The sequence below is a fragment of the Danio aesculapii genome, chromosome 18, assembly GCF_903798145.1.
Source record: "Danio aesculapii chromosome 18, fDanAes4.1, whole genome shotgun sequence".
Lineage (NCBI taxonomy): Eukaryota > Metazoa > Chordata > Actinopteri > Cypriniformes > Danionidae > Danio > Danio aesculapii.
Genome location: NC_079452.1, coordinates 48,429,763 through 48,442,288, shown reverse-complemented (window position 1 = coordinate 48,442,288; position 12,526 = coordinate 48,429,763). Strand labels below are relative to the sequence as shown.

General features: G+C 36.2%; 1 protein-coding gene across 2 annotated transcripts in view; it reads right to left on the bottom strand.

Annotated features, from left to right (window-relative positions):
• Positions 1-2,155: 2,155 nt before the first annotated feature.
• The window catches only part of necab2 (N-terminal EF-hand calcium binding protein 2), a 193,948-nt gene continuing 183,577 nt past the window's right edge, over positions 2,156-12,526 (bottom strand). For both annotated transcript variants that reach the window (XM_056478385.1, XM_056478386.1), the window contains 3 exons: positions 9,866-9,943; positions 8,463-8,554; positions 2,156-6,031 (listed from right to left, as the gene is read on the bottom strand). In XM_056478385.1, the coding sequence (XP_056334360.1) occupies positions 6,003-6,031; positions 8,463-8,554; positions 9,866-9,943 (199 nt within the window). In that variant the 3' untranslated portion in view covers positions 2,156-6,002. The remainder of the gene's footprint in view (positions 6,032-8,462; positions 8,555-9,865; positions 9,944-12,526) is intronic.

The window sequence follows — 12,526 nt, the reverse complement described above, 5'->3', positions numbered from 1 at the left end:
CTACAGTGCAACAGGATTACAGAGACAGGACAAAAAACAGATAATAAATATATTTTTAAAAAAATAGAAGTAGTGAGTGCAAATATACAGATTGACAAGTGTATGTACATGTTTATTACTATATACAACGTTATATGTGCAGCTGTTATGTGCAAATTGGCATGTAAAGTGTGTTGTTAAATAACAAAGTGTATGGTTAAACAAGTCTATTCCTTTAAAATGGAGAATGTAATCACAAATTATATCATAATAATGTTGGTAACACTTTACAATAAGATTGTATTGGTTAATGCTAGTTAGTTTTTCTCAGTGGCTTTGGTGCATTTCTCACAACACTATTTACATTTGCACAACAGTTAATGCATTTCTCAAAACAATTAGTACAAACTGCAGAACCTAGTTGATAACCTGCAAAAGCGTGTCACTTGCTCAAAATGGATAGCTCATGCCTCAAAAGTATTCATGTCAATGAAAGTGTCAGTCATCAAAATGAAAAGTCCTGACACCACTGTTTATCAACAAGATAGTCAAATGGCTTTGTCATGTTTTCATTAAGCCAGTTTACCAATGCAAAAAATGTCAGATTTTGGTGACTTCCTGAAAATGCTCAAGACAGCACTATATACTATTAGCACAGCCATTTGAAAACTACAGTAAAGTTAGACATCACTGTATTTAGTGAGGTATCTGAGTACAAGACACTGAATATCTATGTTTACATTTTTACTGCATACTGTATGCTCTTTACAATTCTAATTTATTCACAGCATTGTGCAAAAGAATAAATACACCCTTATTTACAACAAACATAAACTTCCTTTGGGTAGAGCTGTGCACAACTGTAAACTATATTGCAGTACATATTGGAACGGAACCTACAACATACACAGGTCTGTAAATCATTCATGGCATTGTTCAATTTGGAAGACATTTTCAGAAGAAAAAAAAGATTTTAAAAGTTTTATAAAATTTGCTTGACAGATTTTGACAACTAGTTCAACATTTTTGAATGTAATGACTCAAGTAATGAAATGAGGACTATTAGTTTTATATGGAATGACTATTCAGCATTCACAAGTTTAGTAAATTTTGCCTGACATGACATAAGCAAATGATGCTGTTTTAAAACAGCAGAGAGTTGTATGAAAGCACTGATGCATGTCCAAAAGCATTTGCAATTTGTTGGAAGGAATGAGAAACTGCTACTATGATGTGCACAAATCACTAATTGTTTTGAGAAATGCATTAACTGTTGTGCAAATGTAAATAGTGTTGAGAGAAATGCACCAAAGCCACTGAGAAAAACTGTAATGCATTTACTAACATGAACAAACAATCCATTTATTACAGTATTTGTTCGTTTTACTAATAGTTACAAGCATGACTTTGAATGTTAACAATGCTTTAGTAAAAGTTGAACTAAGATTAATAAACGCTGTACAAGTATTTTTCATAATTAGTTCATGTTAGTAAATACATTAACTAATGAAACCTTATTGTGAAGTGTGACCATAATGTTTTAAATGCTCAGACAAATAAGCAATGTAAACCTGTTATAGACTATCTATTTAGGGTTTCTGCAGGTTTAAGACTTTTTAAAACCCTTTTAAGACCATTAAGAATGAAATTTTAGACATACAGGGTTAAAGACTTTTTCTAATGGCCCAGTGTTATCATGAGGAATTTTGTAATCGTTTTCTTTCCCTTCAGTTTGGGGATTTTGCTGTAAAAATGTCAAACAGCTGTTGTCAATTGTGTGTGTGTGTCTATATATATATATATATATATATATATATATATATATATATATATATATATATATATATATATATATATATATATATATATATATATATATAAATGTTTAATTAAGATGTTTTGTTGGTCATTGGATGGATGTCTGTCCGATTGAGTGGCTTCACTTGGATAGAGCAAAATTAAAACCTGTTTAAAATTATTTAAAACAATATTTTATTAAAATTAGGACTTTTTTTTTTTTTAAATTTAAGACTTTTTAAGACCCAGCGGACACCCTGAGTATAGATTGTCTGTTTTTAAAATGTTCTGGAGCATTGATCGAAAGCAACCAATCACAGTTAGTTTTGTTCAGCATCATGTTTTGTAACGATGAAATGATGACAAATACAGTGGCAGCTCTTTTTCAGTACTTTATTGAATAGCAGCACTCTACATAATCTAGAATTTTAACAAATCGAAGACGAATATAATACTTTGCATCCCTGCAATAAATCTCTACACTCACTTATAAGAGAGAAAGCCAGTATACGGAAACATACATGGGTATAAGAAGTAGTATTTCATCAAACAATGCCATTAAAAGTGACTGCTCATATAGTAAGTTTGATTCATTTCATATATAGAGTTTCTTCTTGTTCCGTTACTGGAGTAATACAAAAGAAAATAAGAAATGCACAAAATCCATTTAAAGTAGCATAGCTAAAGTCTACGGCAAATCATTTACTGGACATTCATTTGTAACATGCACTCACCGTGAGGGGAAAAAACAAACCAAAACAGAAGGCAGGATCGGTGGGAAAGCAAACGGAAAGAAATGCTGCAGTTTGGGCCCAGTCGCTTTTTTATGGAGTCGAGTTGTTTACATTTTGAGCCAAAAGGGAATACAACAGTCTTGGCTTTACTGATCAACAGATGTGAAGATATGAGCCGCTCTGAAACATCCTCCACTATGAGGACATTTCACTCGACCTGAGAAATGGCATGATTTTGATGCCAAATGCTCAATTATACCGAAGTAATAAAACTGATGGACTGCTAAAGGGATAATTCACCTCAAAATCAACACTCTGTCATCATTTACTTGTTTCAAAATACAAAAGATATTGTGAAGAAAACTGGAAGCCATTGACTTCCATCGTATAATCCATCGCCAATGTTTATAGGATCTTTCCATAGATATTTACTTTAGATGTCACCTACACTGTTGTTGTCTATTGGATATTTTAGCCACCATTTTAGTACAGCGTAGCGCTCCTTTGACATGAATGTGGGACCAAGATGTAGTGAAGGCCTGGCCATTCGGAGCCGTAGATATGTAAACATTTATACATATATCTATTATCTAGAGCAGGGGTGCCCAAACTTGGTCCTGGAGGGCCAGTGTCCTGCAGATTTTATCTCCAACTTGCCTCAACACCTGCATGGATGTGTCTAGAAAGCCTAGTAAGAGCTTAATTAGCTAGCCCAGGTGTGTCTGATTGGGGTTGGAACAAAACTCTGAAGGACACCAGCCCTCCAGGATCGTGTTTGAGCACCCCTGATCCAGAGGTTAACGGATAAGTGACTGCACAGGCATTGCAGACAAGGAGCATGTGTTTGTGTGCATGGCAATGTATTATCTTCCTCCCTCTTAAATTTGATCTTATCCGTGTCCTGAAACACGCCCCTCTCCTGCTTTTACTTCTAATTCTAATGCAGGGAGCTATTCGTTTGTGAATGAATTAGAGCCCTGCATGGGCCTTAAATCTAAGCCCTAGCCCCGCCCTGCCCTGCTGAAAAATCCAGCTTAAACCAGCCTAGGTTGGTTGGCTGGTTTTAGCAGGTTGACCAGCCTGGTTTTAGAGGGGTTTTGGCCATTTCCAGGCTGGTTTCCAGCCATCTCCAGCCTGGTCTTAGAAAATGACCAGCTAAATCCAGCTAAAACCAGCCTGGTTTATGCTGGACATAGCTGGTTTAGGCTGGGCTCCCACCCTGGCTAGGCTGGTCAAGCTGGTTTTAGCTGGTCATCACCCAGCCTGACCAGCTAAGACCAGGCTGGAAATGGCTGGAAACTAGCCTGGAAATGGCCAAAACCCCTCCAGGCTGGTCGACCAGCTAAAACCAGCCAACCAGCCTAGGCTGGTTTAAGCAGGTTTTTTCAGTAGGGTGGCCCGAGATGCACAGGCTGTAGCCCGGCCCTTGCTCAACAGCTTATCATTGGCCCGAGTCTGACCCGAAGCCTGTTTTTTTCCCCCCGCTTATACTGTTACAGGCATTAAAATACGCCAGATTTGTATTTAATAGAAAATGTATGATTTTCTTGTGTTGTTGTTTTATCAGAATAATTTTAGTTTGTTTTTTTAAATGTAAGATTTTATTTAAGAGACATCGATATCCAAGCGGTATGTTGTCCACAGTGCATTTACTAAATTTTACTTTAAGTTGTGCATTGTGCATAACCAGTTGGCTCATTTAAAGTTGTCCCTACTTGAAAAGTTGAGCAGAAGTTTGCCTTTCCTCTAGTGTTTTTCACAGTTTAAAGTTCGCCATTGGCAGTTTTTCTCTTTATGTTCTCCATTGCACATGGCTGGAAATCTCTGTATGCAAGGCATCACTGGCACTTCCGAGCCCCACGCATTAGATCTCATTAAACTTTTTTTTTAATTTTTTCTAAAGCGGGCCCTGAGCCTGATATGTGTGCTAGCTATGACGTGAAAATTTGCCAGAAGCCTGGCCCTATGGGCATAAAAAAGTCGGGCTTGGGCTCAAATGCAGGGCTTTAGATTGAATCCCCGTTATGAACGGCTCATGTGAACCATCAATATCCTTGCGTCTCAATGTGCATATCCAACTTTCTGATCTAAACGGTATTTAACAATTGTAATATTCAATAATTTAGGGTGGACAGTGTGCACATTGAGGTGCAGGCACTGTTATGTTATCAGGCTTCCTTATAAGTTACTTCAAAAACTACTTCACTTAGCCGACAATAATACAAGTTTCTGGCATCAGCGTCTTGTTGTCATATTTCATTGACATTGTTTGCTGATTTTATTCAACAAAACTAGCAGAAGCTGGATCTGCTTATGGTCAGTGCAGTAAGTGACTGTATTATCATCAATAACATTACTTGTTTAGCACAAAAGTTCGTAACATCCTGTACAAAAACGTAAAAAACTAAATCTTACCTATGAAATGTTCTGCCTTTATGCTTTGTTTTCTTTGTTTGCTCATTGCTACACCCATACACAGCACGAAAGTCCAGCATCTTCACATTGGCTTTAGTCTTGACTAGTGCAGTTCAATGACTTTTCCCTGGGGAGCACTGTACAAATATGGCGGTGCTATTGACGCATGCTCAGGGTCCGTATGTGATATCTAGTGTATATATCTATGGGATCTTTCTTCAAAATATCTTCAACTACTCAAGACGAGTAAATGGTGTAAATTTCTTTTTTGGATGAACTTTCCCTTTAAGTCAATGCCACTCTTTAATTTAAGCACTCGTCCCGCATCCATATATTCCCTCTCAAGAATGATCAACATAAAAATGATGTTCTCTTCATCAGCGAATCTCATTTACACAAGCATTTCATTCCTCGTTCAGGAACATTGTGCTTTTTGGAGCAGATGTTGATTTGGATGTGTTGTAAATGTAGGCCCCTTGACTGGCAGTATTGGTCATGCTCACGGTTTTGACAGAAGCACCAGTCTCTCTACATGGCTCAGTGCGTTACACAAACGTTTCATGAAGATACAGTCCAAAGTACTTAACATACCAACCTATAACTAGTATTAAACAGCCTTTACAGAAATGCTAGTGTCCATGGACAGCTGTAGAAATACTTTGCTGCACAGTTTTTGTCTTCTCAGAAGTTGTACCGCAGGGAACTGTCTGCAAAGCAGCGGATGCGTGCTTGAATTGGGATGAAATATTAATCAGCCTCTTTTTCGTTAGTAGAGACTGTTCATGTAAGGTGAGGTTTTAGATGCAAAAGTGAGCTTCCCGAATGCGGTGGGAGTTTTAATGCGGTTTTCTGTATGTTGCAGTGGATGTGAAGAGGGAACTGTGTCTGGAGACACTACTTTTGGCACAATATCAAATGGATACTGTGTAAACAAGTAATTACAAAAGAGGAGACGGAGTGGGGGAGCAGAGAGAAAGAGGAGGTAAGAAAGCAGAGACTGTGACAGAGAGATAGAGAGGAGAAGAGAGGGGTTTCAGGCATTAAGCGGGACGTCCCACCCGCAGACCGGCTCACTTCTCAGTCTCTGTTCAGGCTGCACCAGGCGGCTAGATAGAAAGAGAGAGAGAGAGACAGTGTCATTATTAAAGCAATGAACGACTGTAAATGCAGTCTTTGTATGGCGGTTGACAAATTTCTGTAAACACATTCTAGACAAGCTTATGGTTTTGCGGTTATGCAAAGCACTGTAGAGAATGGCTGCTCAGATCATTTCACATTCACAGAGACACACAGATAGATTTAGTTTGCCCTGGAATGTGTAATGAAAAATTTGAGGCAGAATCAATGCACTTTTACTGAAAGCACAGACAGGCAGGCACTCGTACATACACATGCATATATTTATACAGACACACACATTTTAAGATCAACTATTTATAATAAATTCATTATAAATAAGTAAATAACTATATTTAATGTTAAACATATATAACAGTATGTAAACTAATATGTTTAATAAGTACTTTAATTAATTACGGACCCTTTTCACATTTCCAGGTTTCTCAGTAGCGGAATGCGTCATGGTTGGCTAAACTTAGAGACTATAGAATACACAAGACCTGTCACTTGTATACTTTTGAATGGGGAAAAGTGTAACTGTCAATATGGTGAATGAAGCCCCGCCTTCTAGTACAGGAGCCAATCAGTAATCGCTATAGGGCGAATGAAGCCTGCCTTCTAGTACAGGAGCCAATTAGTGATCCCTATCAAATGACAATCCTCCGGGGGAGGGGCTCGGACCAGACGTGAGTTTCTGCAGATTTTGTGTGATACAAACATTTAGAAATGAAACTAAATAGACAGTTGTTGTTTAATTTTATTGGTGATTCATAATACGAAATGTAATCGGAGCTTGGCAAGTAGTTTTGGAGAATTTGATGTTTCCCCATTCAAACAGAATGCCCGAGCATACTGCCCGAGAGGCGTTTCAAAGATGGCCGCCAAGTGAAATGACTTGCCTTAAAGGGAAAAAATTGCATGAGACTGATGACGGAAGCCAGAGGAAAGAATAACGGCAAATTTACTCTCAGCCCCATAGACGCTGCATTAGAAACACCTCGCATAAGCGGTAATATAAAATATTCATAAATGCATATAAATATTCATACGTTTTTTTAAAAATCGAAATATTAAAAACTTTCAAGGATTTAAGGTTATGACGATCATTAAATGCATCATAACTGTCTTGTGAAAAGAGTCCATAGATAATAGCAATTTTAGTTTTAAATAACAGTAGTTTTAAACTATACAACTTCCACATTATTAATTTAAATAATGAATATATGCTTTAATATATATGCATATGCATTTGTATAACATGTTTATTGTAATCTATTATAGTAAACTTGTTTGTAAAATGATGAAATGAATGTATTTCTATTCCATTTTTTTAATTCAAAATGTAACATCGTAACATCTAGAATTAGTAAAAAAAATCAGTAAACAACAAAATAGCCTGCCACTGTGTACATAAATTTCCCACTGTATAAAAATGGACAATTCTATTGTATCTTTTAAATTTAAAAGTGGCATCTACAATTAGTAAAAAATCAATAAACAACAAAATAACTTGCCATTGTGTACATAACTGTCCAAATGTATAAAAATTGTAACATATTTTGTATTTTTAAATGAAAAAGTGACATTTAGAATAAGGGAAAATCAATAAATTGCTAAATAATCTGCCACTGTGTAAGTGACAGAATAAAATGTAAATTATACTACAATTTGATTACAAATTACTGCTCTGCACCATTTGTGTGTCTATCTAAGTATATATGTTTTATTTACAACTACAGTTGAGGTCAGAAGTATTAGCCCCTGTTTATTTTTCCCCCAATGTCTGTTCAATGGAGAGAAGTTTTTTTTCAACACATTTCTAAACAATAGTTTTACTAACTCATTTCTATTAACTGATTTATTTTATCTTTGCCATGATGACAGTAGATAGTATTTTACTAGATATGTTTCAAGACACTTCTAAACAGCTTAAAATGACATTTAAAGGCTTAACTAGGTTAATTAGGTTAACCAGGCAGGTAAGGGTAATCAAGTAAGCTATTGAATAACGATGGTTTGTTCTGTAGACTATCGAAAAAAAAAATGATTGAAATGATTGAAATGATTGAAAATGAAAAAAAAAATTCAATGGGGGGCTAATAATTCTGACATCAACTCTCTGTAGACTCTTGATTGGTTTTTTTTTTATTTTTATTTTTTTAGTATTTCTCTTTTGCAATAGAACTGTAATGAGCGTGAGAGTGTTTGCATTACAGAAGCTCTTAATGCAGAGACTGTCAGAGGACAGACATGCTGAAAATGAGAGTAATCCTGCAGGGCAGGTAGGAATTCATAATAGCTATGAAATGTAAGGACATCAGTCCTCTAGACTACACAAGACATGCAAAACAAGCAGCATCAAAGGCTGGTTTGGCTCCAATGCCCACAGCAGCCTCTATAGCAGACAGAGGAACACACCGGGCACAGCGACAGTGGACACCGCCTCAGGCTGGCACAGAGTATCCACTTTCACATGCTGGAACGCCTTACAGGCTGCAGTCAGAAGATGCCTGAGAGAAAAATCAAGCGACACAGTTCCAGCATTATAATCAGTGTTCAGATGCAAAGCAGCATCAATAAAACCCTGTACATGTGACTTCGCAGCTAAATAGATTCTGAACAGAACTTTATTATTTATAAATTCTGTTGACTTTGTATATACTAGTCAACTAGAGCCCAATTTACTTCTGGTTTTAAGATGCAATTTTCAACAATTGCATTGATTTTTAACTAACAATACAAAAATGTTCATGCTATCTACCTTAATGTGCTTGTTCAATCAATAACATAATAATATTACAGAGATCTTCTTAGAAAATCATGTAAAGCATGGTGAAATTTAAGGAAAAGTCTTGACAGCGGCCAAATGAGAGGAAATTAACATGTTAAATCACAAATATCAATCATTATAGTAGTCTGCTTGATTAAGGTTATTAGAGTACATAGACATGTACTTGCAAAGTTAATTGGGTTTAGTAGAATGTTTTGAGGGAGTATCAAAATAAAGGGAAAGTCTATGAATACTCTAATAATGATGGATAATTGCAAAATTACTGTAGTCAATCATTTCACGGTAGTAAAACCATCATCACTAAAGTCTATTGAAGTACATTGAAGTGAAATCAAAATTTATAATGCTTATTTTGTTAGCGCACATTGTTTATCTTAAGGTCAACAATGAATCCGTAGTTGATTCACTGAATTTTTTTTGTTTTGGTAATCTTCAATCAAAGTCTGACATGTTGCTTCCACAATAGGTGTGGCGGTCCTTCTCTGTTGACGTCAGTTTGATATTTTTTAACCACACCCCTTTTCTACTAGGGGAAAATGTGCAGTAAGAAAGCCCCACCCCCTACTTAATATCCAGTTTCAGTTGGAAGTACATCAACATACCGAAATAAAAGTCTTAACAAATTCCAGTTCACACTGACTTTAAGAGTTAAAGAGATAGTTCACCCAAAAATATATATTTCCTCACCATTTACTTTCACTAAGGATGTTCTAAACTTTTATGAATGTCTTTGTGTTGCACACAAAGCAAGATATTTTGAACAATGTTGGAAAAAACAGCCATTGACACATACTAGGAATAAAAAATACCATGGAAGTCAATGGCAGTTCATTTTTCAATACTCTTCAGTATATCCTCCTTTGTGCTCAACAGAAGAAAGAAACTCAAACCGGTTAGGAACACATACAAACTTATTTTTGTCTCAAAATAACGTATACGATCATGGTAATCAAGACGAGCAAAGTTGAGAGAGAAAATCCCACTGAATACACCAAACACTGAGAGATGCAAAAAAGAAAAGCTCTTTTACCTCTTCCACTCCTCTTCTCCATCCCAGAACTCATACACCACAAAGGAAAGGCCATCAGGCAGCCGGACAGCCGTGACACTGGAGAAAGAAGAAGAACAACTCTAGAAAACACTTTCATTCTTACACATTTCACTTTGATTCAGCAAACTGATGGAAAACACTGATTAATCTTGTAGAAACAGCGTAGACAAAGAAAATGGATATAAATGTCTTCAATTAGAGGGCAATTACTCTCATTCTACAGAAACTGTAAACAGAGGCACAATCCTCCACTGTAGTGTTTGAGCCTCCACTTGATGGCAGTGCTTCCTCATATTCCTGCTGTGCTACAGCTGCAGCCCTTCAGGCAGTAAAACAGCAACGATTAGCATTAGCTCAATACATCAACAGACATCTAAGCACAAGCTAGCTCTGACAACCCCCAGACTCCTCAAACTTTCATTAGAGGCAGCAAAACTCGCAACACAGCTTTTTAACACTTTCTGGATATGGAAATGATTCAAGCTGTACTCAAATTTGAGTCGACTGCATGCTAGCAAACTCGCCATATCCTGCCTAAAGCACCTGCAGATGTTTAAAGTCAGCGTTAATTGTTTTTAGCAGTGCATTTCACTTGTGTTATTTGATGGATTTAAGTGAAGCATGATTTTCAATGAGAAAAATTAAAAAAACAAAGTCATTTGTGTGGTAAAAAGTGGATGTTACATACACAAATCGAAACTCAATGTGAGCTATTTGACTGATGACTACACTGTCAAAATAGTCCCTGTTCATACACATTCAAGAAAATGAAATGCTGCACTCTGTATGCCAGGCCAGTAGATGGCGATGTCACTTTTAGAAGAAACACTTTTTAGTTAGAAACACTAAGCACCTGTGCACACAAATTATTTTGTGACTAGATTGCACATGTATAGACCATTTTGAGTGATGTAAACAAAAATGGCTCTAACGTATTTCCTGCTGTACATTTTAAATTTCTAAAGCTTCCGAGAATTCAAAAAGAGCCACATATTGATAAATAACGTTATGACAGCTGTTTTAACATTAAGATATGATTGAATTGCCTATTGTTACAGTTATGAAATAGTTTGATAACAAGCAGGAAATGTTCATGGGCCAATGATATCACAACATTGAAATGGTCTATTATAACTAAAAAACGCAAACCTTTTTCCCACATTTAGATAAAATTGTTACATTTTGTAAATAAAAATAAAATAATAAAACAACATTTAAAATAAAATACAAATAAAAAAAATGGTAAATTGTCGTGTAAACACCCTCTAAAAGGTAACATGTGTTTTGAAATAAAACACAAAACATAAACATACAGTAACCGGCCACTTTATTAGTTACACCGGTCCAACTGCTCGTTAACGCAAATTTCTAATTAGCCAATCACATGGCAGACACTCAATGCAATTAGGCATGTAGACATGATCAAGTCGAGCATCAGAATGGGGAAGAAAAGTGATTGAAGTGACTTTAAATGTGGAATGGTTGTTGGTGCGAGACAGAGTGGTCTGAGTATTTCAGAAACTGCTGATCTCCAGGCATTTTCAAGCACAACCATCTCTAGGTGTTACAGAGAAAAATGGTCCAAAAAAGAGAAAATATCCAGTGAGTGGCAGTTCTGTGGGCGCAAATGCCTTGTTGATGCCAGAGGTCAGAGGAGAATGGCCAGACTGGTTTGAGCTGATAGAAAGGCAACAATAACTCAAATAAAATAACCACTCGTTACAAGTGAAGTACAGAGGAGCATCTCTGAACGCACAACACATCGAACCCTGAGGCAGATGGGCTACAGCAGCAGTAGACCTAAAGCACGAGTCATCTCAGACTGGTTTCTTGAGCATGACAATGAGTTTACTATACTCAAATAGCCTCCACATTCTCCACATTGTAATCCAATAGAGCACCTTTGGGATGTGGTGGAACGGGAGATTTGCATCACGGCTGTGCAGCCAACAAACCTGCAGAAACTGCGTGATGCTATCATGTCAATATGGACCAAAATCTGTGAGGAATATTTCCAGTACATTTTTGAATCTATGCCACAATGCAGTTCTGAAGGCAAAAGGGGGTCCAACCCGGTACTAATAAGGTGTACCTAATAAAGTGGCCTAATAAAGTCTTCAATGCAACATTTCCCATTTTAGTTTAGTTTAAATTGAAGTGCAAAATGAAGTAAAATCAAACAAATAAAAAAACTAAAAATGTAATAAAACTTTATAGTCTAAAATTAACTAAACTTTAAATCTTAAACCAACTAAACAATTTAAATAAAGAATAAAACTAAACAATAAAACTATTCAAAATTAAATTAACAAAAACTATAATAGTATGTTTATCGTTGATATTACAATAAGAAAACAGGTTAATTACCAGATTAATAATGTTTCCACATAGTAAACAAACACTGAGTTATGAGTTTATCTGATTTAAATGAGCAGTTGTAGAAAGAAAGAGCATCTCAATCACTGTTCAGAAACTAAAAGAAATATCTGACAAACAGACAGTGATAATGGAGTAATAGAGGAGGAAGGCTGACAGAAATAAGGCAGATTAAAGAGAGGCTAGAGATGACAGTTTTGGGGTCTTTGCAGAGGCTTGCAGATGTTCTCACTGATCAATTATTCACTAGTCTGATGTGAATCA